Source organism: Cydia amplana, chromosome 4, assembly GCF_948474715.1.
Source record: "Cydia amplana chromosome 4, ilCydAmpl1.1, whole genome shotgun sequence".
Lineage (NCBI taxonomy): Eukaryota > Metazoa > Arthropoda > Insecta > Lepidoptera > Tortricidae > Cydia > Cydia amplana.
The window spans coordinates 10,712,284-10,736,016 of NC_086072.1; the positions used below are offsets into that span (position 1 = coordinate 10,712,284).

General features: G+C 40.4%; 2 protein-coding genes across 3 annotated transcripts in view; one reads left to right on the forward strand and one right to left on the reverse strand.

Moving 5' to 3' along the window:
- LOC134663259 (potential E3 ubiquitin-protein ligase ariadne-2) overlaps positions 1–23,733 on the reverse strand; it is a 295,209-nt gene that overhangs the window by 230,716 nt on the left and 40,760 nt on the right. The window lies entirely within an intron of this gene.
- On the forward strand, positions 9,682–22,026 carry LOC134663239 (neuronal acetylcholine receptor subunit alpha-7). 2 transcript variants are annotated; one of them, XM_063519635.1, is made up of 11 exons: positions 9,682–10,226; positions 13,586–13,725; positions 14,784–14,828; positions 15,842–15,951; positions 16,796–16,976; positions 17,286–17,361; positions 17,638–17,832; positions 18,660–18,856; positions 19,384–19,631; positions 19,864–19,969; positions 20,046–22,026. In XM_063519635.1, the coding sequence occupies exons 1-11, from the start codon at positions 10,148–10,150 to the stop codon at positions 20,196–20,198; spliced, it is 1,530 nt and encodes a 509-aa protein (XP_063375705.1). In that variant the 5' UTR covers positions 9,682–10,147; the 3' UTR covers positions 20,199–22,026. The 2 variants fall into 2 exon arrangements, with proteins under 2 accessions (XP_063375705.1, XP_063375706.1); XM_063519636.1 differs by having other exon boundaries at positions 9,683–10,226; positions 19,384–19,595.

Genomic DNA, 23,733 nt, shown 5'->3' on the forward strand with positions numbered 1-23,733 from the left:
ATCAATTTTGATTGCTAGATAAGCAAGCATGTTTAGAGTTCATGAATTTATATAATGGTCCCGTCATGGCGTTATTACTCGTACCTGCTGGTACCTAGGTAAGTAAATGGCCCTCTTTGTGACAACATTTCACACCTGCGCTGCTATGCCTCTAGGCTCTGTGCCCACAGTACATAGTGCCCGAGATTTATCCCTTGAGCTGTCAACATACCGCTTACGACACTCATAACGCGCATATGAACTTTGGAGTTGTCCCCTTACCTAAGTGTATTTAAGGGTGTACTTCCGTTTGGCCCAAATACATTTCGCCAAATTTCACTTCCCAACAAACTTATCGCAATAGTTTCATTTCCCAAAGGAACCTTTAGCAAAGTTACACTTCGCATATAACTTATTTGGTCAAATTATCATTTGGCATGATTTTACTTTGTCAAATGTTATTAGGACAAAAACTTATTTAGCAAACGTTTTTTATTGGCTAATATTATATTCCAAAGAGATGTTTGCTCAAATTGTCACTACGCAAATTTGGTAAATAGGCATCTCTATTTAAATTTGAACCTAATTTCATTCTGTTAGAATTTGGGAAACATAGTTTGGGATGTGATACTTTGGGAAACGTTTTTGGCCCATTCATTAGTAAACCGTATTTAAGTGGAAGCCTTTTCATTACGGTCATGTTGGCCGGGTAGAAATAATGAACGTAACATAATAAAAAAAAACTTTCAAAATATTTACTGTGTTATATTATATCTGATAACGTGCTAGAGTAAGACCAAGCAAAGTTCGCAGCGATTTTCATAGCCCAGTCCGTGCAAGTCTTATTTAACGTCATAATTTCATAGAAGTTTGACGTTTAATTAAATTAACACTTGCACAGTCTGAGCTATCAAAATCTTACAAATAATATTGACTGAAAAATACACTTACCTAAGGGTCGCTTTGGTATTATACAATTATTTACTATAGAACATTCACTTTCTGTTTTTTATATCCACTCTGTACCTTACTCTACCTACCACCTTAAGGTTGTCTAGAAGAGGTCGCTTACAGCGATAAGACCGCCTGTTATTACCTTTATTTACATAGAAATTAAACCTATTTTTTTAAACTTGTTTTATTTGTGGTGCAATAAAGAATATTTACTTACATATTTACACTTTTTCATTGCTTTCGAGTGCATATTTCTCATTACGATTTTAACTAACAAATCTTTCTAAACAAGTACCTGAGCTTAATAGCGTAAGATCTTGCCTTCCATTGTTTATTTGATTACAATGTGTAGTGGCACAGAATAAATAAATAGTACTAAGTACAGAAGACTCACTCTCTAACAAAACGCGTCTGTTACGATCAGCACAGATATGGCCGCTAGGTGGCGATAGCGACACGCGCGGCTTATGGCTTTCCCCAAAATTGGGGCCGGAACGGATGTACTTACCTGTAGCAAAGCGACGAAATCGCGGAGTGAGCCACGCCTGGTAGTGGTAAACGTACTAGTGCTCGACATGCTAATGCCTAATAGATGACACCCTGCTGTCACCTCTATTGACAATGACATATGTTTCAAGATGACATGTACTGGGACCGCGTTGAGCACCAGTACGTTTGCCTTATAATAATAAAACTCTTTATTTCAGACTTTTGTCCATATTTATTTTTTATTTTTATTTATTTATTAGGCACACAAAACAGATAACATTTGTTATATGAAATAATTATTTTCAGTACAGGTTTTGGTTCGGAATGCCATCCAAAGCATGTATGCACATCATGAAAACATATTGGAGCGAAAACTACAACTATGCTAAGGCTACAGTTAACTAACTTAATTACACAGTAAAGCAATTTTTGACACAAAACATAATAATTCACATTAAGAACAGAGGGAAAATAAAGCAAAGATTATATATATATTACATATTACACAAAACTTACAGCTATGTTAGTAACATAAAACACTTAATAAAATAATATAAAGTAATATATATCTCGTGATTCAATTTTGCAATAATATAAAAGTATAGTCAGGACTTTCAGTTCGAAAAAACGCAGCGTCACAGTGGCTCGAGCGCAGCGAGTCGCGGAATGTCGCGCGGCTAATGTCGCGGAAACTGATAATGAAGGGTGTTCGCTCGTTAACCGCGCGCCGCGCCCGCTGCCCGACATTTACCGCTTTCACGATACCGCACACTTTAATTGTACCATTTTTCTTCTTAGCAATGCCAAATATTTACTAGCAAAAAGCAGAGCTTTGTAAGGGCTCGCGGAGTTTTTCTACCTAAACGTACCGGACCGCGACTTTGATCCAGTCCGAGGCTTGTTCCATGTTCAATCGAGTGGGTAAGTAATAAGTCCGTTAAGGACGCAGCTATAAGTGAGAGCAAGAAAGAAATATACCTACTAATTGGCCCTCGGTCGCTGTCCGGTACGCCTGTCTGATACAACTTTTACTTTGTCCATTAAAAACGTGTCCAGACGACAAAATCAAATTGCCAATATCATCCACACGTAATATACAATTTCATAAGCCCTTATTACATCCTACACGGTCGCCCAGTACTTCTTGTAAGGAAGCCAACTGGCTTTTCTTTTCTTGCAATGTTGGGTCAGCGAGCCAATGTCCTTGAATTTATTTATGCGTCCACACCACACAATTGAGCGTAAAACTATCCCGTCTGGACACCTACTGGCGGTTATCATGCTGCTCCGCACATAAACTTATGCATAATTTGCTCTCTTAAGTGCTCATCAAGACGAGAGTGAGATGACCAAAACAGCGTGTGCCTATGTTGCAACAAACGTGAGTTCCATTAAATACTGCCAGGGTTCAGCTACAGCTATATCGTGAGTATCTCCTAAGTGCTCAAAAAGACGAGTCGGATGACCAAAACAGAGTGAGCCTATATTGTATAAAACCCGAGCTCTACTAGGTACCTACTGCCAGAGTTCAGCATCAGCTACCTTGGGTACTACTCTACCAAGTGATCATCATGACGAGTCGGATGTCCAAAACAGCGTGTGTCTATGTTGCACCAAACACGAGTTCCACTAGGTACTGCCAGGGTTCAGCATCAGCTCTATCTTGGGTACTACTCTCCTAAGTGCTCATCAAGACGAGTGGGATGTCCTAAACATCGTGTGCCTATATTGCAAACCTGAGTTCCACTAAATACTGCCAGGGTTCAGCTACAGCTCTATTTTGGGTATCTCCCAAGTGCTCAAAAAAAAACGAGTCGGATGACCAAAACAGCGTTTGCCTATGTTGCACCAAACCTGACTTCCAATAGGTACTGCCAGGGTTCAGCATCAGCTCTATCTTGGGTATTGCTCTCCCAAGTGCTCATTCTGACGAGTCGGATGTTCAAAACAGCGTGTATCTATGTTGCACCAAACCTCAGTTCCAGTAGGTACAGCCAGGGTTTAACATCAGCTCATCAGCTCTATCTTGGGTACTGCTCTCCCAAATGCTCATCAAGACGTGTCGGATGTCTAAAACAGCGTTTGCCTGTGTTGCACCAAACCTGAGTTCCACTAGGTACAGCCAGGGTTCAGCATCAGCTCTATCTTGGATACTACTCTCCTAAGTGCTCATCAAGACGAGTCCGATGACCAAAACAGCGTGTGCATATGTTGTATTAAACCCGAGCTCCACTAGGTACTGCCAGTGTTCAGCATCAGCTATCTTGGGTACTGCTCTACCAAATTATTATCATGACGAGTCGAATGTCCAACCCAGTGTGTGTCTATGTTGCACCAAACCTGAGTTCCGCTAGGCACAGCCATGGATCAGCATCAGCTCTATCGTACTGCTCTCCCAAGTGCTCATCAAGACGTGTCGAATTACAACATGACTGATCAGTTCATCGGCGTCAAAGAACAGAACATACGAGTAAATTGACCTCCGCAGTGAATATGTCGTAGTCCGATCGTATAATCCGCCGTATTACATTACGGCTAGCCGTTTTCAAAAACAGGAGCGTTTTGAAATGCGGCGGTTCGACGATTAGCCGGATTGTCATTGCGATACGTTCTTCAATAAGGCGGCCTACGTGTAGCCGCATCGTATCTACTATTTAGATTATAAAAATGCGGGGCTCCTATTTCTGGGCGGTTTGCCCTTCGGGCATCTGAAGCTACCTAACGAACCTAACCTACTTACCTATCTACGCTTTTTTCCCTAAAGTGTAATGTTTTCACGGACGTCTCACTAAACCAATAGGTAGGTAGGTTAGGTTCGTTAGATAGCTTCAGATGCCCGAAGGGCAAACCGCTCAGAAATGGGAGCCCCGCGAGGCCGGGCTCCATCTAGTTAAGTTGCGAAGGAAATGTTTTTTGAAAAGAAACAGTTCGACGAACTCCAGATTTGATGGACACCCCAGCGTTTTTCATAGTTGTTGTTGTTATGTCAGGCAGCGCCACGAGTCTTAAAAATGGGAACTAAAAACTGTCAAAGCGGCGGCTAATGACTCGCTGTATTACGGCTAGCCATGTTGAAGAACGTATGGCGCCGAATACATTCCGGCGGATTCTCATTCAGCCGCATTCAATCTGGCTAATAGTTAAACCGCCGCATTTTAAAACGCCCCTGTTTTTGAAAACGGCTAGCCGTAATGTAATACGGCGGATTATACGATCTGACTACGACATATACAGCAAGATTATTGTTCCAGTATTCAAGGAAACTTAATTGCTAAATTGGGAATCAAACCGAGCGAAGCGAAATCGGTCTGAATTCAAAATTTTAACCCTTTTTAGGGTTCCGTACTCAAAAGGTAAAAAACGGGACCCTATTACTAAGACTTCGCTGTCCGTCCGTCCATCCGTCCATCCGTCCATCCGTCCGTCCGTCCGTCCGTCTGTCACCAAGCTGTATCTCATGAACCGCGATAGCTAGACTGTTGAAATTTTCACAAATGATGTATCTCTGTTGCCGCTATAACAACAAATACTAAAAATAAAATAAAATAAATATTTAAGGGGGGCTCCCATACTACAAACACGATTTTTTTGCTCTATTTTTTGTTGATGGTGCGGAACCCTCCGTGCGCGAGTCCGACTCGCACTTGGCCGGTTTTTTTGTATTCATCGTTGTTAACACATAGTACATTGACACGAATTTTAATTCATAATTTTTCTAACAGATGGCGCTAGTAGTCATACAAAGTGTTATTCCTTTATTTTATTTTATTAAGTTGATAAAATTATATTTTTATGTTTGATAACACATCTAGACATGAATTTAAATTACTATGTTAAATTTCAAACCTATAAGTGCGATAGTTTTTCCGTAAAGTGTACCACAAGAATGCATAGTTTGTCGAATAGTGATAGGGCTCGCTTCGCTCGCCCTAATTAACGCATTTCACTGCCAACGTTTTCATTACACACCATGTAATCGCATTTTCAAAACCAAGTTTGGCTTTGCAAGTCATATATTATTTAGAGCATTTCATGTTCCTGATTATGAACAGTTGGAGGAGTCGGAGGACACGGCGAGGAGGACTAATATATTTCATAGCGCTGCGCTCGTAGCCGATCCCAGCGTTTTCTCGCTTTATAGAGGAAGGAGACTACGAACAGAGAACACACCGAGCGGATTCCCGGCACTCAGAGCGTTAAGGTGTCAAGTTGCAGTAACAGTAGAATATAAAACTTTACAGCATCACACTTTTTGGGGTTATAATATTAGCATAAGAAAAATACAGTATAATTATTTTTGCATAAGCTTCAATGACAAACGACTCTTACCAAACTATAAATAAAATAAATACATACCTACTTACAATACCAAAGCAACCCACAGCGGCAAACAAGCACGCATTTTCTAACAAGATTTTTCTTGGACTCATGAAGAATGCTCAGCGAACTTTAAACTTAAAAACTTCCTTTTTCCTTGCGATGCTTTCCTTCACCGAAAAGGGACTTGTATAATTATATCAAATTAAATTTCTTACATAATTTCCAAAAAAACTCATTAACCACTTTTAGTAAATTGAAGTTTTTAAAATTTAAATCACACCACATTGGTTTTATTTTCAAAGTGTTTTAATTAGGGAATGTAAACCGGATTTTAATTGTATCGAAAACCCGGTTAATAATCGAAATTTCATATAAATATAAACCGGTTTACAATTACTAGTTTGAATCAAGCTTTTTTTAACTGTAATATTGAAAAAATTTCAGAGCAAAAGCTTCAACCCTAGCAAGAGCAACTATTTTCTCTTTAGGTAACTACATGAGTACACCCGCGTCACAGAATAAATACAGAACACTACTACTAGAATACTAGGTACAGAAGACTCACTCTCTAACAAAACGCGTCTGTTACGATCAGCACAGATATGGCCGCTAGGTGGCGACAGCGCCACACGCGGCTTAAGGCTAGCCACCAAAATTGGTGTGGAACGGATGTACTTTTAGCTACCTGTAGCAAATCGACGAAATCGCGGAGTGAGCCACGCCTGCCCACGTCCAAGATTCATAACAGGGCAGCAAAAATACGTACTATAGCGAAGGTGAGGTTGTTTTTGACGGCTGAGGTTTACGACCCACTTGACACCTTCTACGGAGACTTTCGTTACTTGGGTACGGGTGTGCCTGTCGAATTATCCTTAGCAGCTATTTATCTCACTTCTCATCCAACACTTACCTACTTTTTCTCCAATATGCTCGGAAATGTTCACCTTATTGTAGCAAAAATAGTACGGGAAGTTCTTCGTTATTGTCAACTCTAATTAAAAAAATCAAACTATCGCTGTCCTGTTCTAGCGGACGGGAATGAAAAAAACACTACAGTAATAACTTATTACTGTAGTGTTTTTTACTTTTTTTAAATAAATAACGCAAACAGCCAATTATTATAGCCGCGAGCCGCGTCTACACGACCCGATCAGCTATCATTTCAAGCTATAGGATAGAGCGAGATAGTAAGATAAACGACCTTACTTGTCTCGTTCTTACAAGACCGTTGTGCTCGTGTATGATCGTGCGAATACTGCTTAATAAAATCAAAGATTATTTTTATATTTTTTTAAGGATCTCATCCGTGTTCATAAAGCTTATATAGTTTGTTAAAGGACTTTCTCATTTCAAACATAGACAGAGAGAATCATACTATTTTTGTCTTACACTAGTACTAGCAACCAAAAGAAAAGGATGGGTATAGTTTTCCTGGTTCTTACTGACTGACAAATTCGTTTGACCAACTATATTACACAATTATATTGAATGAACGAATATTGAATGGTACTGACTGGCAGAATAAGTTTGTACCCTTAACTTTTAAAAATTAATTAAAGAGGGAAATTGTTTTTGACATTTTTGATGTGAAGGTTCGATTTGAGTGAGGCTTTATGCTTAAATAATTATTATTTTACCTTATTTCCTCGCATGTTTGGAGAAAAGCACTATATATGCCTCGGCAGGAATAGCAATTCGCGGATTCGTCTTCTTTGTCGGACTCCGCTTCGCGTCGTCCGACAAAATCGAAACTCATCCACGAATTGCCCTTTCCCGGCCTCTGCAATAATGCACTATTATTCTCATTGTTTTGCTCAGGTACCTACTGTCGAGTAGGTATCCATATTTCCTCTATACTGAAACATCTCCTATTTATGCAGAACACCGGAAAAGGTATAAGAAAACTATAATTGATAATGTTGTCATATGAACCTGATGTACGACAGTCTACAGGCCACAAAACAAATCAACAGTCAAGATAAATTGAAAATATAATAGACTATAGTTCGTTTTTTTAGCATTAAAAAGAACTTGAAAGAAGATAAGCGATTTTGACATGTCTTTTAATTGAAAAACACTTTTTAAAAATCAATAACTATTACTTATGAAAGCAGAAGACTATAAAAGATCGTATTAGATTCATAATTTACCGTAACTTATTTTTAAAATGTGTTTTTCAATTAAAAGACACATCAAGATTGTTTACCAAATTTTTAATGCTAAAAAAACGAAGTATAGAGAATATAATGATAAAAGTGAATCACATGGAACTACCACTGGTATCTTAATTAGATGATCACGTTAACCTCCCCTCATTAGGCGATGATATACTGTTATCAGCTGATAACATCGAAGTTAATTACTATGTGAATAGAGTCCAAGATCTACAGTTAATCGCTCCAGCAGCGCAGGTGTGTACTAATTCGCCCACTGAATTTTCAGCAGGTTTCTATATATGCGTAAGCACTTCAACTGAAATTCCTGAAAAAACATTTTAATTAGGCTTGGATCAATCTTTGGAAGAGTTTTTTTTTGTGTATGAAGTTTAGCAGAAGGTACAACGCTGAAAATTTCCTTCTGTTTTTTACGGCACCGTTTTAATACATAATGAACGCCGTACAGATTGCCGCATATTTTACCCAGTCGAAAAGTACATACACATATAAAGTAGCAATCTGTGGCACTCCAAATTTCTCGGCAAATGTTGCGAGTGCGGAGAACTCCAATGGCAGGGGTTAAGGCAGTGCGGTGCGGCGCGGGGCCGGAGGCTGGGCCCTCATTGATCGCACCCGCGCAGCATCCCCCGCCGCCCCGGCCCCGCGCCCGTGCCAGCAATGCCTGCAACGCCGCAGCCCCGCTCGCGCTCGGCTCCACGTCTACAGAACTGCTGGATATTAGGAATACTCCTAATGGCGCACAGTACTAACAAATCAAACGTATTTTATGCATATTCTAGGAGACTTCAAAAATTTTCCTAGTTTAGCAGTAATAAATTTTTTTTGCCGCCTTTTCAGAATCGATTAAACGAGTATTAATTAAATCAAGGTTGTTTGATTTAGGGTAAGATGGATCGATTCTTATGTAAAATTTTCGTTTCAATTTTCTATTGAGTTTCTCTATTAATTGATGTTCTAGATTAATGATAAATCTAGAAACCAAGATGAAAACTGGATATACGAGCGTAACTATGCGCCTTAGCCTACCCCACCTTAAAGGTATGAAAGAAGGACTGAAAAATATTACTTTACGTTTAATGAATCGCAATAGTAATCCCAATACCCAGTAGTCCCATAGTTACTACATCAAAATTTTATCCACTTCATTAAAAATAGATACGCACACTCGCACACCGTATCCATCACATGGGCTCTCTACTTTTATGAAAACTTGATGCAGGTCAGTGATACTACCAGTCGTAATGCGTGATTTATACTACCTATTCTTGAACGTACTCAAGTAATGATATTTTAGCACTGTGCAAAGCATAATCAAATGTTCTCTGAAAAGCAATTTTAGCAAATTAGCATAATTTAGGTGGTGAGTGGCGGAAGGTCTTCGACAATGTGCGGGTGAAGCGTAAGCTTAGTCGGCGGGCGGGGATGTCACACTCCGCGCGCTTTTTTTGCCCTTTAGTTTAGGGTTTATTAACTTGATTTATTATACAGTAATACGGGACCAAAAGCCTAACATTGACTACCATAACAATATGTAGTACTTATTAACCCAACGGCAAAAGCTTAAAACTGTAAAAAATGCGCCTAACATGTATTTATCTCATTGTGTCATATCAAGAATGTGTAATGAGGAAACAAAGTACCATTTACTTCATAGTTTTCAGATATTCTTTCTGCCGATGCATCACGGCTTAGATCTACTCTCATAACGTAATAAATTGGGATATTGTTGATATCGGTTTCAGCGAAAAGTGTATTGGGCAACCCCGTCGTTGGCGGGAGATGGCAAGGTCGGAGGCTGCGTGCTGGCGGCGGCGCGACTTGAATGGGCGGCAGCGGCGCGGGGTCGGCGCGGGGGTCGCGGCTGCGCGCCCACCGCCGCTCCGCCAGTCCGCACACCGGCGGCTCCGCTGCCCCACGGTCGGCCGCACTCCGCTAAACAACAATGCTTTAAAACACACCGTAACCACAAACCTCACCGTAACGCAGTCGGCGATGCTCGAGATCTGGGCGGCGAGCGAGGCCGTCGGCGAGCGGTCGTGATCATTCTAATTTATGTTAACGGCAAAAGAATTAAATTTTAAACTGATCGTGTTTAACAGAGGGTCGGGAGTGTAGTTGTCGTAGCGCGAGGGTGGGTGTCGCGCGGAAGCGGGCGCGGGCGCGCGGGCGGGCGATGGCGCGGCGCGGCGGGGAGGCGGCGCGCGGCGCGGGTGCGGCGCGGCGCTGACATGGGCGGGCGCGCGCGCCGCGCTCTGCTGGCGGCGCCCGCGGGCCTGCTGCTGCTGCTGGGCCTGCTGTGGCCGCGGGGTGAGTCACGAGCGCACCTCCACACCTACGCGATCTTCCTAAAATCACGGTTGAAGCCCGTTTGTAAATACCTAGAGGAAAACGATTACTTGGGGATTCATAAAGATGAAACAAGTTTTAGGTCTTATGGAGGCCAACTCGAATGTACATTTTGATATCCAAATGATGTCATGTTGTTATCATTCGCGCGTGCATTTTGCTCGTACTTGTCCGTACATTTGGCACGATCGACGCGCACGGGCGAATGATAACAAAATGACATTATTTTCATGTCAAAATGTCTGTTACATCAATACGCTTTAGCCTGGGTACATTTTGTCACAGTTTGGACCATTTTTGCTATATAACCTACGTGGAACGCATTGCTACGAGCTACGGCGTAGCGCTCGTAGCACAGTTCAGCAGTAAATATTTTATTTAAGAAATGAAAACTAAAATAAACATCATTCTCCTATTTATCGTATCTAGTTAACATCCTGAAAATGTCTTAGCTCCCAGGCCTCCGTTAATTGCGCTCTCGGATCCAAATTCGTTGAATAAACACATTGCCACCTCTTCCTGGCGTCGATACACTAATGTTGGGGGTTGTGACCCATCAGAGAATCAGTTTATCCCGTTCGTAACTAGAATAGAGTAGTTAGCATTTTATTATGTTTTCGAATAGTTGTTAGTAAATAGGATATTAGGTAACCACTTCGAAGCATAATTGCACTTGCTTTCAATATATTTTTTATTCCATCTTAATCCCATTCCATCTTAATTCCATCTTAATCTTAATTTCATCGTCTTATTATGTGCGTCAACACGTCCTGCCAATTTTTAAAACAAACGCTTAGTCACGCACAGGACATCAAAGATTTTCATCCCGCCCAGACTACGAGCTGTAATTCCACAAAAGACTGGCTTGAGTTCCACTTGATGAAAATAACCTCAAGAGTCTTTCGGGTAATGTAAGTAACGAGCATTTAACCGCCCCCAAGAGGCCTATAGTGGGGTTACAGGACGCCGAAAGTGCTTTAGTAGCCGCAGCCGGATTTTAGAACAAAAGCCTTTTATTTTTTGGTTGGCTTGGTCCAGATATGTCATGATAGAAAAGCGAAAGATAATTCATCATTCTAATCTTCTTTGACCGATGACCGGATCTTACCGATCAGTCAAAGCGCGACGTTATATTCTTAATTGTTAACTATGAGGTTGCCAAAAACTGTATTGAGGTACCTTCATTTATTGTTCTATTCAGCCTTATGTTTTCATTAATCTTAATCTTAATCTGTCCGGACGAATGGTGCCCATATATTTTCGTAGAAACTCAACACATCAATTGATAAGTAGGTACTTATTGAAGTATCTACCTTACATATTGGTATTTTTTTTTATCTCCTTGTTTACTTACTTTATTATCATTTTATCTATAAGTACATGAAAGCAGCATTAAAATCCGATATTTCGAAATTTTATGAACTTTTAGCTCCCTAATAGTTATACATATATTCCTTGAAATATTGTACGTTATTGTCAATTTTCTTGTTGTTTTTACCCAAAAATTACTTCTCGAAATAGGTAGTGGTTACCTCAAGATTATCGAGCCCTACAGCAGTTTCGTATCGATAGTAAGCAATTATGTCGTATACTTTTTTAAATCGTGTTTTAAATGTGTACATCTTAGGTACCCTGTTAGTACCTAAGATAGTAAGATAGTAAATATAGTTAAAAAGATATCCCTCAATTGCCTCTACTTTTCTTTAAACATGTTTTAATGGACCAGGTACTTGAGATAGTTCGAAAGTTTATCCCTCTTATCTTACCCTGCTAACCTCATGAGTATATCTGTCATATGTATTTCGTGCTTAATATATGTCTAGACTAGACCATCATGTAAGCGCATCTACTGAATTACTTTCACCAGCACAATAATTTTTTGACCGTTTTTGTCAGTAGGTACTATCACTGAAGTGACACATTTTATATACTTAGGTCTATCAAATTCCAAGCCAATTTCCGATACCATCTGAACAGTCAGGCGCATAATTCCACATTCCGTTTTGACAGTTTGACTATTACATCACTTACATTGCAAATTTTATATCGTGGTTGTCATGTCACGATATTCAATATTACAACAACTTAAACTTTCTTAATTTAAACACAATCGAAATAGCTATACTCTGGCGCTGTTGTGTCAGGGTACACCCCAGTCACTTTAGTGTAAATGAATTGGCGTAAGGCAGGAAATTAAATCAAGATTGATTTCGTTTTATGGTAAAATCATGAAACATTTAATAGAAAATTTTAGTAATTTTGATATTTTACTGGCTCGTACCAATGAGTTTTTCGGAACTTATGTATGTACGAAAAATCATTTGATATTTACCACTAGCTTTTCGGTGAAGGAAACATCGTGAGGAAACCTGCATAGGTACATCTGCGAAGAAATTCAAAGGTGTATGTGAAGTCCCCAATCCGTATTATTGATATTTCACTAAAACCTGTAAAATGTCTACCGCTTTGCGTGTCAAAAATTAGATGCCCAGCCAGCCTATTATGGATAGCTTTATCCATCTTTATCCACGTGATAAAATAACTGTCACTGTTTAACACCGTGGGAAAGAAAGTGACGGACACCGTTTTATCACGCTGTCACGTAGACAAGAACGACCATCATATCCGTACTGGAGGCCAATCTGAACTTAAATTTTGACATCAAGATGATATCATTTTGTTTTCATTCGCTTGCTACGAGTACGAATACTCTGATAAAACACTAAAGTAACTTTACTCAGTCCACTATAAAGGAAATAATACATTTATCAAATATTTCAAAAGCAAAGATAGGCCCTTTCATATAATTTCAAGCGACCATGTGCCAGGGATCGGATACCGGTATTTTTTGTATGGGAACGGAAACGGTATTTTTTCGTTCTTTGCTAATTACTTCATTTCTAATTGGGCAATCTAATAATACGAAGTCGTAACCTAAAAACACAACTGAGTCCTACATTTCGAGTATAAAATAATTCGAAAAATATGGGTATTTCTAAGTTTTTGTAAAAAACCGGTTCCGATCCCTGCATGTGCACAAACATGATTTAAATTGTGCACAAACGAACTGGCCCACTTCGTAGTGCACGTCTTTACGAAGTAATATGTGACGTTATCTACGAAAAGGGACCTTATTGTCGATGGCGGTTACGCCATTATTAACGATGTTCCGATATAAATACAATGCCGCGCGACGCTGTGCGGCTTCAGCGCGATCGACGATAAGGTCCCTTTTCATAGATAATGCCCCATATATAAGTCAATGACATTAATACATATACATAATTGTGTAAATTCTAAGCCAGGTGATGTTTGTCCAGGGGTGCGTGGCGGCTATCACGAGAAGCGGCTGCTCCACCACCTGCTCGACCACTACAACGTGCTGGAGAGGCCCGTGGTCAACGAGAGCGACCCACTGCAGCTCTCCTTCGGCCTTACACTCATGCAGATCATTGACGTGGTACGTACAACTACGTTGTAACTGCTGCTATCATCACCTGACCACTAGAATGTGTTGAAGAAACCTTAGCCAACGTGGTCCACTAAAGTCTATAGTCCTCCTCATCGTTTCCGATGACGGCAACCCTAAATAAACATCATGGACGTTGTCTAGCGTGAAGCTCCAGTCCAGAAAAGAATAGCTATGTCATCTGCGCGTGAATTTGTTTATAGTTGACGAGCAGTTGCGCGGGTGCAAGTCCACTTCACTCGTCCCTTTCTCTGGGGTCCAATGGACCGGTGAACCGGTACGATCGGCAGAGGTCGGGATGCAGCGGAAAGGCCGCAGGCCACTAAGTGGATTCTGACGAGCGCCCTATAAGGTTTTCCGCATTACCTCGCTACATCAATATCTAGAGGTCTAAAGACGTTGTAGTTGTACCTTACCAATCCCTGCTTCTTAATTAAGGGAGCTATTACAAAAACAGCGCAAATATTAATTTTAGTTGTTAAAAGTGTACGCCAACCGTTTATTTATATAACTAAAAAAATAGGTATATAACTACTTGTTTAAGTTACATCGTTTTCTTCCTGAAGAATGAATAGGAATTGTTATGTTTAGCTTGAATTGATCAAGCTAAATGTAAATAAAGTATCAAGTAATTCAAAATTGATTTCTGAAAATTACTTTTAAGTATGTCAATATTAATTTTCCTTCGAGTAGAAAATCCTAGTAGCCTGCGTTTTAGGGGGTAGAGAGTTGCGGTCTTGATCAAATATTTCTTATATAACGATTATTTATTTCAATCAATTAAAACGGATCTCCACTTTTCGATTCGACTTACAAAAATGGTAAACAAATAAAAACTCGCATGATTCACTGACAAGGTGTTAATTACCTGACATTAAAATCGCGTGGTAATCTGTTGGAATTGTGTAAAGCCTTGATTAAAATGGGTGTAAAGGATCGGTTTGTGGGTACGTAATTGCTTGCAATTTAATATCGTTTAACATAATGTCAGCGGTTAAAACGCTCATATATTTTGGCATGTATATTCAGCAATTCAATTTTGTTCGCAGGATGAAAAGAACCAGCTATTAATAACGAACATCTGGCTCAAACTGGTGAGTACACGTAGCTATACCATTTAACACACCTGACATGACCTAATGTGTTTATCTGTGTGTTCAGCAATTACGCTATTAGTTATTGTATCCATCAACTTACTTAGTATGTTTACTTATATGAAGTGATGTTAATACTATTTCTCATAAAAGCCGCAAAATTTACTTAGTTATAGGACTAGCCCTCACTTTACACGATTAAACTACCTATTGTATCCATGTTTGCTGATCGAACACTCGTTAACGCTATTGACGTTAAACTGGCATTCGTTGCTGATACTTTAACTGTAGGTCGTTTTAAAATGGACCCAAATAAAACACTCATGATATGATCGTGGATATTTACTCACGTAACCGGACAAATATTTATGAGTCTAACTCGCGCCCCATGGGATTTTCAGTCTAGGTCACAGTTCTGAAGATACAGCCCGCTAACAGACGGATAGGCAGACAGACGGACGGGCAGCGGAGACTTTGTAATAGGGTTCCATTTGTGACCCTTCGGGTACGGAAGCCTGAAAACCATCTTTCATAATCCCTCTTTTAACCGACTCTACATTTACATTTACAAATAATGTAATAAGTAAATAAATATACATAATTCTGTATAACAAGGCACTAATTCATATTTTTATGTATACTATACGATATACACCGTATTTTTATTAAACTCCGTTAATTTCAAGGGTGCATTTCGAAGCTTAAAATAAGTTAATTTCTAAAAGAAACCGATTTTCTAACTATGTAACTCCATTTTGAAGATAATCAATCATTTATTTATTTTTATCTAAGTAACGGCGGAGCTTTATAAGAACACCGTGTATTTAAAATAAATAAAACTAAATTGAATCAAATTAATTATTTTGATAAAAGTATTCCTTTTATTGAACGTTTTTTATTGTGCACTAGTTGCGACATTAACGTAGATAAAGTGACTCAGTTAAAACGTACCTGTTTACTTACTACCACAGGAAATTAATAATTTTCTTACTTTTATATGTTTGTCTGTACAGGAATGGAATGATATGAACTTGAGATGGAACACTTCTGATTTCGGCGGGGTCAAAGACTTAAGAGTGCCACCCCACAGGCTATGGAAACCAGATGTCCTCATGTACAATAGGTAAACAACATTTACAGCAAGTTTTATAAACATACTCGTTTTTTACTAATGAAATACTAAAATCGACACTTATTAAAAAAATACGGTTTCTAAACCGCAATAACAAATAATCTTAGTACGAATATAGTAGGGCATTTCCGTCATATCTTGTCTGGCTTGAAGTTAAGTAAAACGTTCTAAATACTGTCTATACCGTCAGCATAGTTATGTTACGAAACAGACAAGTTACGGCCACTAAGCTTGTTAATCTGATAACTATGACAGAAATTCCATAGGGAATTATACAAACCACACGAAAAGTTTATATTTCTCATTAAAGTAACACATTGCTGTTCTTCAACCTCTGCTCTTTCACAACATACAGATATACAATCTCCTGCGGAAGGGACCTTAATGGTTCAACGATACTTTTGTAATTAAATCATTGTAATTAACTTTATAAATAATAATAATGAATACAAGAACCTTAAATTCACGAGTCGCTCTTAGCAGCATGAACAGAAAGTGTCCGATGAAAATATAGATTTAGATAGCTTTAATAACGCCTAAAGAACCTAAATAAACAGTATAATATTTAAAACCTTCGCGTTTTGAACACATATTAACTCACATTTATAGACGGGTCTAACGCGAAATTTATTCAATTACGTTTATTTATCGACCTTTCGACACAGGTTTCACTGGTCATGGTCGCGGCTAACTCCAGTGCGGCGGGGTGGTTAGCCGCGACCATGACCAGTGAAACCTGTGTCGAAACGTCGGTAAATAAAGGTAATTGAATAAATTTCGCGTTAGACCCGTCTATAAATGTGGACTAAATAAACAGGTATATTTTGTGATATAGCGCCGACGAAGGCTTCGACAGCACATACCCGACGAACGTAGTGGTGCGCAACAACGGCTCGTGCTTGTACGTGCCGCCCGGGATCTTCAAGAGCACCTGCAAAATCGACATCACGTGGTTCCCCTTCGACGACCAGCGCTGCGAGATGAAGTTCGGCAGTTGGACCTACGATGGATATCAAGTAAGTTCCTCTTACTTCCCAAACGCTACCGCATACCTAATAAGATACTTAAGAAATTGTCTTTCAAACACGCTTGTTCTAACATAATTTATCATTTATTTGTGCTTTTATCAACATTGGGAACATTATCAGTCTGAATATTGACAGATTTTTTTGTTAGTATGTAGGTACTACGTACCTACTGGCTACCTTTTCTTGAATAAATAGGTACATATCTATTCGAGTATCTCATATTACGAGTAAATTAAAATCACTTAAGGATTAGACACAATTTTAATACTTACTGATCCTTGTGTCATCTGTTAACAGTTGGACCTTCAACTTCAAGACGAAGCGGGTGGGGACATAAGCAGTTTTGTCACGAACGGTGAATGGGAGCTTATAGGTGAGTATCAATCGTAATAATTTATCGTGTTAATATCTATTTTTTTTTTTTGTTTTTGCTCCAAATCGTTTTAACTTTTCCATGGTGGTATATGGTTTACATACGAGAACACAAGTTAACATTGAAAAAATTGGGCTTCAGGGTAAAAGCGAGGCAACCCTAAACCCCCTATCTTTAAAGCCACCTATTTGAAAGTATTCATTAGTAAAACATGTATTGATACGAACTTGTACCTATAACGACAAATTTAGAAACCAAAATCTGTGTATAACTCAGGTGTGCCGGGCAAGCGCAACGAAATCTACTACAACTGCTGTCCGGAGCCGTACATCGACATCACGTTCGCGGTGGTGATCCGGCGCAAGACGCTCTACTACTTCTTCAATCTGATCGTGCCGTGCGTGCTCATCGCCTCCATGGCGCTGCTCGGATTCACGCTGCCGCCGGACTCTGGCGAGAAACTTTCGTTAGGTAAGTTTGTCTGCTACACCGTAGCTCGGAGCAGTTAAAAGTATTTTATGTACCCACCGAACATTATACTATGCATTTGAGCGCAACGTATGCGTCATGCGCAGAGGTAGGGTTTATTGTCGATCAATGAAATAAAATGCTTATGCACTAAAGTTGATAATATCTAATCCCTTTTGAAAAGCAAAAGAAACGGACATATTTATTTAGAATTGCAATAGATATAAAGTTACAAGCTTATTAATAATATTTACAAGAGCTAATAAAGGACAGTTTAAACCGAGTTGTAACGACCTCATCTTTCAAAAACTTACTACAACACTTTATACGATTTCAAGATAAGTCAATTAGATTACGAGTGTAACAATCAGGTACTCAGAGAAGATGGCATGTGCAACTGTGCCATAATACCTATCAGAAAATCTCGAAATCGAATACATAGTAATACCCCTTTGCGCTGAAGCGCTGGTGGCCTAGCGGTAAGAGCGTGCGACTTTCAATTCGAAGGTCGCGGGTTCAAACCCCGGCTCGTACCAATGAGTTTTTCGGAACTTGTGTACGAAATATCATTTGATATTTACTAGTCGCTTTTCGGTGAAGGAAAACATCGTGAGGAAACCGGACTAATCCCAATAAGGCCTAGTTTACCCTATGGGTTGGAAGGTCAGATGGCAGTCGCTTTCGTAAAAACTAGTGTCTACGCCAATTCTTGGCATTAGTTGCCAAGCGGACCCCAGGCTCCCATGAGCCGTGGCAAAATGTCGGGACAACGCAAGGAAGATGACGACCCCTTTTTCATAATACCTACCTACATCACTGTCTCGTCTCAGGTGTAACGATTCTGCTGTCGCTGACGGTGTTCCTGAACATGGTGGCGGAGACGATGCCGGCGACGTCGGACGCGGTGCCGCTGCTGGGCACGTACTTCAACTGCATCATGTTCATGGTGGCCTCCTCGGTCGTCTCCACCATCCTCATACTCAACTACCACCATCGGCACGCGGACACACACGAAATGAGCGATTGGGTAAATCTGCTTTTTTTTTTGTATTTGTATAGGTAGTGTCGGACTAAGCTAAATCTGCAAGGCATTCAAAGTGTGGGAATGTCAAATTCCTATGAAAACATGACGTTTATGTCTTGAAAATAACACTCCATCACTTTGTTATATTCAAGTCAGTAGTGTCAGTACAATTAACTTCGAAGGACTCTATATTCAACTTATATTTTACGATATTTTATTATACAAGTCTTTATTTTCGAGAAAGCCCTAAGTACCGTAACTTGTCGGCCCTTTCTCATAATAGTATTTTATGCAACCGTTGTTTAAGAAAGGTCAAAAAAGGCGAGTGGCGTGAGTAACAATTTGAGGCGAAGCAAATTCTTTTTTGGGGAATAGACTAAAGACTTGTCTTGACGACTATAAGGTAGGGTTTTAAAGGTGTGTGAACGACCCTTTTAATGACAAATAAAAGTACGGGAGTAGAAAAAATAAATAAACGAATTATGAAAACCGTGCTCAAATATAGAACTTATATGTGTGGTTTTGCGCAGATCCGATGCGTATTCCTATACTGGCTGCCGTGGATCCTGCGCATGTCGCGGCCGGGCTCGGCAGCGACGCCGCCGCCGACGCGCGCGCCGCCGCCGCCCGACCTGGAGCTGCGCGAGCGCTCCTCCAAGTCGCTGCTCGCCAACGTGCTCGATATCGACGACGACTTCCGACACGGGCACGCGCAGCAGCCCGCCTGCTGCCGATACTACAGGTCCCTCGACGATCTACACGAACACTACTCGCCGCCGTAAATAGCACGGTTTCGATATTTTACCCCCGCCTTGAACGTTCCGCAGTCACCCGGCCCTAATAGCTATTAGTGGAATCAGTCATCAGTCAGTAAATTATCAGCTTTTGTGGGTCATGGGTCTCATTAAATTTTTGAGCATAATTCCTGTAGTTCCCTCGAATCCTCGGTCCCACCTGTGTAGTGTAGAGCGCAGGCATCCGCATTGTCTACAGAGCCATAACTGTTGCAGGGGGGGCGGAGAGGAGAACGGGGCGGGGATAGCTGCGCACAGCTGCTTCGGTGTCGACTATGAGCTTTCGCTCATTCTCAAAGAAATTCGAGTCATCACAGATCAGGTAAAGGTTAATGCCGTTATAGATGAATTTTAATTTCGATAATATGAGCGTTATTTACTTGGCTACTTTGTTCCAGATGCGCAAAGATGACGAAGATGCGGACATTTCGCGCGACTGGAAGTTCGCCGCCATGGTCGTGGACAGACTGTGCCTTATTATCTTTACCCTGTTCACAATCATCGCCACGCTAGCCGTGCTGCTGTCCGCGCCCCACATCATGGTGTCGTAGCGACCCGCGCGCTTGCGGCTGCGGCTGCACGTGCGTAACGTTCTGTGATACCGCGAATACTTGTTAAGTTGTGATGTGCGAGTCGGCGCGGGCGCGGCCGCTGCGGCGATGAAGTTGCCGCCGTCGGCCTCCGCCCCCGCGCCTCCCTATAGTAATAAGTTAACGCTGATCGAACTGCCATCCCCCTGCGCTCAACCGAATACTGCCCATCTTAATCCCCTTAAAGTTTTCTTCCTTCCACCAGCAGCTCTTGCTCTTGTTACCTGAAGAATCTATGAATCGTTGTCACGCTAGGGGAAGCTTTCACTGACTGGTGCGCGTGCACTCCATAGCACGGCGACAGCGCGATGCCCTTCTTACATAAGTGGTCCCAAGTTCACCATCCTGTCCGAGACACCGTGGCGGTGGCGCCAGCTAAAAGGTCCACGCTAGACTACTTACAATTGAGATGGTTGCAAGCCGATACGGCGGCCGATTATAAAAATATTAGCACAAAAACGTCTTCCTTCATACCGTTGAACGACCTGGTTCGCATTTAAAATTTAAACTTTGTTAAAACTTTCTCGATTCTTGAAATCTATTGTACAGTTTAGGATTTGGGCAGTAAGGCAATGGCCCTTTGTTTCCTTATTCTTGTTCGATTCCGTGAATCGTGGTTACGACCCTTATTTATTTTCGGATGTATTTGTGTCCGTAGCTAGTATAGAACTTTACAAACAATGTTGATTCAATTGGTACAGGTTGTGATATGCCTCGTTGTGAACGGGTCGATATTGTTATAAATGGTAAAATATCCATGGCTTATAGCTTAATAAAACATTCGTTAAAAGTTGTAGTTAAACAAAGTCTTATTTTATTAAAATCGTACCTGGTCTTTCGGAGCGAGTTATACAAATAATAAATTAACATACATGATAACATGTTTATACATCTTTTCAATACCGTTACCGTATCTTAATAACGAGCAGTTAGTAAACTGCCGATCTTAGCTTTTGCGCTCCCCATTATTAAAATTTTGACAATTAATAAACAAACTACCTAATTATCCTAAGAATTAAGTAAACATAACGAATTTGAACATTTATTCATATGAATCAGTCAAAAATCAACCAGTCTACTTACATCCATTTTATGTTGTCGTATTACCTAATGTACGACTGACGTGCCTATTACTGACGACATAGTACAATGAGTCAACGCATAAGTACCATCTTACCCATTTCACTGCCACCGGCTATACCTCATCAAGTTACATTATTATTCTTAAGATACGACGCAATAACGATTTTGTTCGATGAATTATGTAATAAAACCTTAAAAGTCATGTTAATAACGATACAGTTCATACTTTAACGTTTAGTTCTAGAAAACATTGTTACCCTTTTAGGAGGAAAACATCGCATAAGAAAGCGAGTGCGCGGATACACGTTTGGAAAGCAATGTACCCTCGCATCGTTTTTCATGTTTTTCTTCTGCAAGGCAGCGCTTGTATATAATCTAAAACGGCCCATTGGAAGTTGCGGACCGTCTATGATTATGAAGCCAATGTTTTCGTTCGGGAACGCAGTTTCCTTGTTTACTTATTGTTGTAAATATCGTATCATCGACCACTCTGTGTCGGTTGCGTGACGAGAGCGAGCCGAGTGGTGGCTGCCGCGTAGCGCGGCCACGGCGCCTGTGGCCACTGGCCACTAACCAGCGGCCGCTGGTGCCAGCGCGGTACGCGGCCTCCGACGGCGACGGACGACCTCTGTCCCAATGATTTGTACAATTGTTAGGGTTAATAATCTGAATTGCATTTTGTTTATTAAATATAAACGAATGAGAACGTGGAGTTTTATTTAATTATCAGATGATCTCGTAGATATTATTGTGTGACCGAGCAACCCTGACCTATTTATTCCTGGCAGTCGGTTAGGGAACGCATCGAGCACCGTGGTTGAAGACAATCGATGCTATCCCGTGGGATGTTGGCACATGCGCAGAGGGCCGCGGCGCCGCCGGGCGAGCTCCCGTGCATGCCTTCGACTGCTCAGCCTGATTAACGCAATGCAGATAACGAATTCAATTCTGCTTTGAATGGGAAACTAATAGTTGATAAAAGAAATACTATGGACGTTTCCAAGAACAAGCTCTTTATGAATTTGAATTTCAATATTCCGTCAAGGCAAGGAGCCTAAAATAAAACTTGCCGAAATCGTTAGAGCAGTTTACGTGATCAAATTTACATACATAGATATATATAATATATTGCTTGTTTAATAGTAAGTACTCGTATTGAATAGTCTCTTTTAGCAATAGTAGTTTTACCTAAGTATTGTCTGGATAGTAGATGCCTGTAGGTATGCAGGATGTCATAAAAGGATTACACGCCAATATATACCTACAGTCTGTTGATGTCACAAAAACTTTAAATTAATGAACCGATATTTTCAGTACAAGGTAGGTATGTATATTACCTATAGTGTCCAAACTGTCTAGTCCAGTTAATGGTCGCTATAGGTAATTAGGAGATTATTGAGCGAGTAACTAGTGTAGGTACCTACCGAATTATATTAAGGCGCCCGCTAGCTGGCCCGGTTACAACGCGGGTGCACGCACGCGGGTGCCATAGTAGGTAGGTAAAGGGTAGGTAGATAAAATCCGTCTCACCCGTCCGCGCCAGTTAGCGTGGCTCATATTATATTTCGTTAACCCGCTCACCCGCTCGGTGCAACCGCGCCAGCTAGCGGACGCCCTAAAATAAATAAATACAGGTATAGTAGTATAAACCAGAAACTTGAAGAAAATAAACTCAGTGAAATAAAATTAAATTGGATGCAGATTTGATTGATTACTTATCTAAACAAAAATGCTAGCGAGGCAATGCCAAACGGACATTTAGGTCGTTCGTACACACAAAAAAAATACTCTTTTTTTTCGAAAGTTAAGGCTAGGTTCCATAAACCTATATCAACGACATTGGGTTACGTATACCACAACTTTTAAGTACCTACAGAAAATACAAATTAGAACCTAAATCCGTACATATAGGTACGGAGGCAGCATAACTCATTGACTGCCACGACCAACGCATATACAGTGAAACCTGAATAATTGCAATGTACTATACCTAATACGAGTATGCGTTCACAGTCATACGAGTTTGTTCCTAGGCCACCTCCCTGTGAGTGCGATAAAACAACGTGGTAATTCAACGTAAGCATGGATATAAAATAAAGAACTAAGTAATCATTTAATTAAAATCACGAAATTTTAATCTCATGCATACTTATATGAAATTATGTATTTTCTTTATGCTTTATCTCTCGGAAAATAGGTAAATACCCTGAATTTACTGCTGATGATTACAATGAGTACAAACTGCAACACTTCTAACTGTACATCGGTGGACCTTATTACAAAAGGCATAAGGTCCACCGATGTAGAGTTAACAGTGTGGGCGATGGTACAGACGTATTAAACCGAAAAGTAATTATCAGGTGTTGCTAAAATCTTAGGTACTTACCCATGAATCGCAAAAATCGTAAGGCTT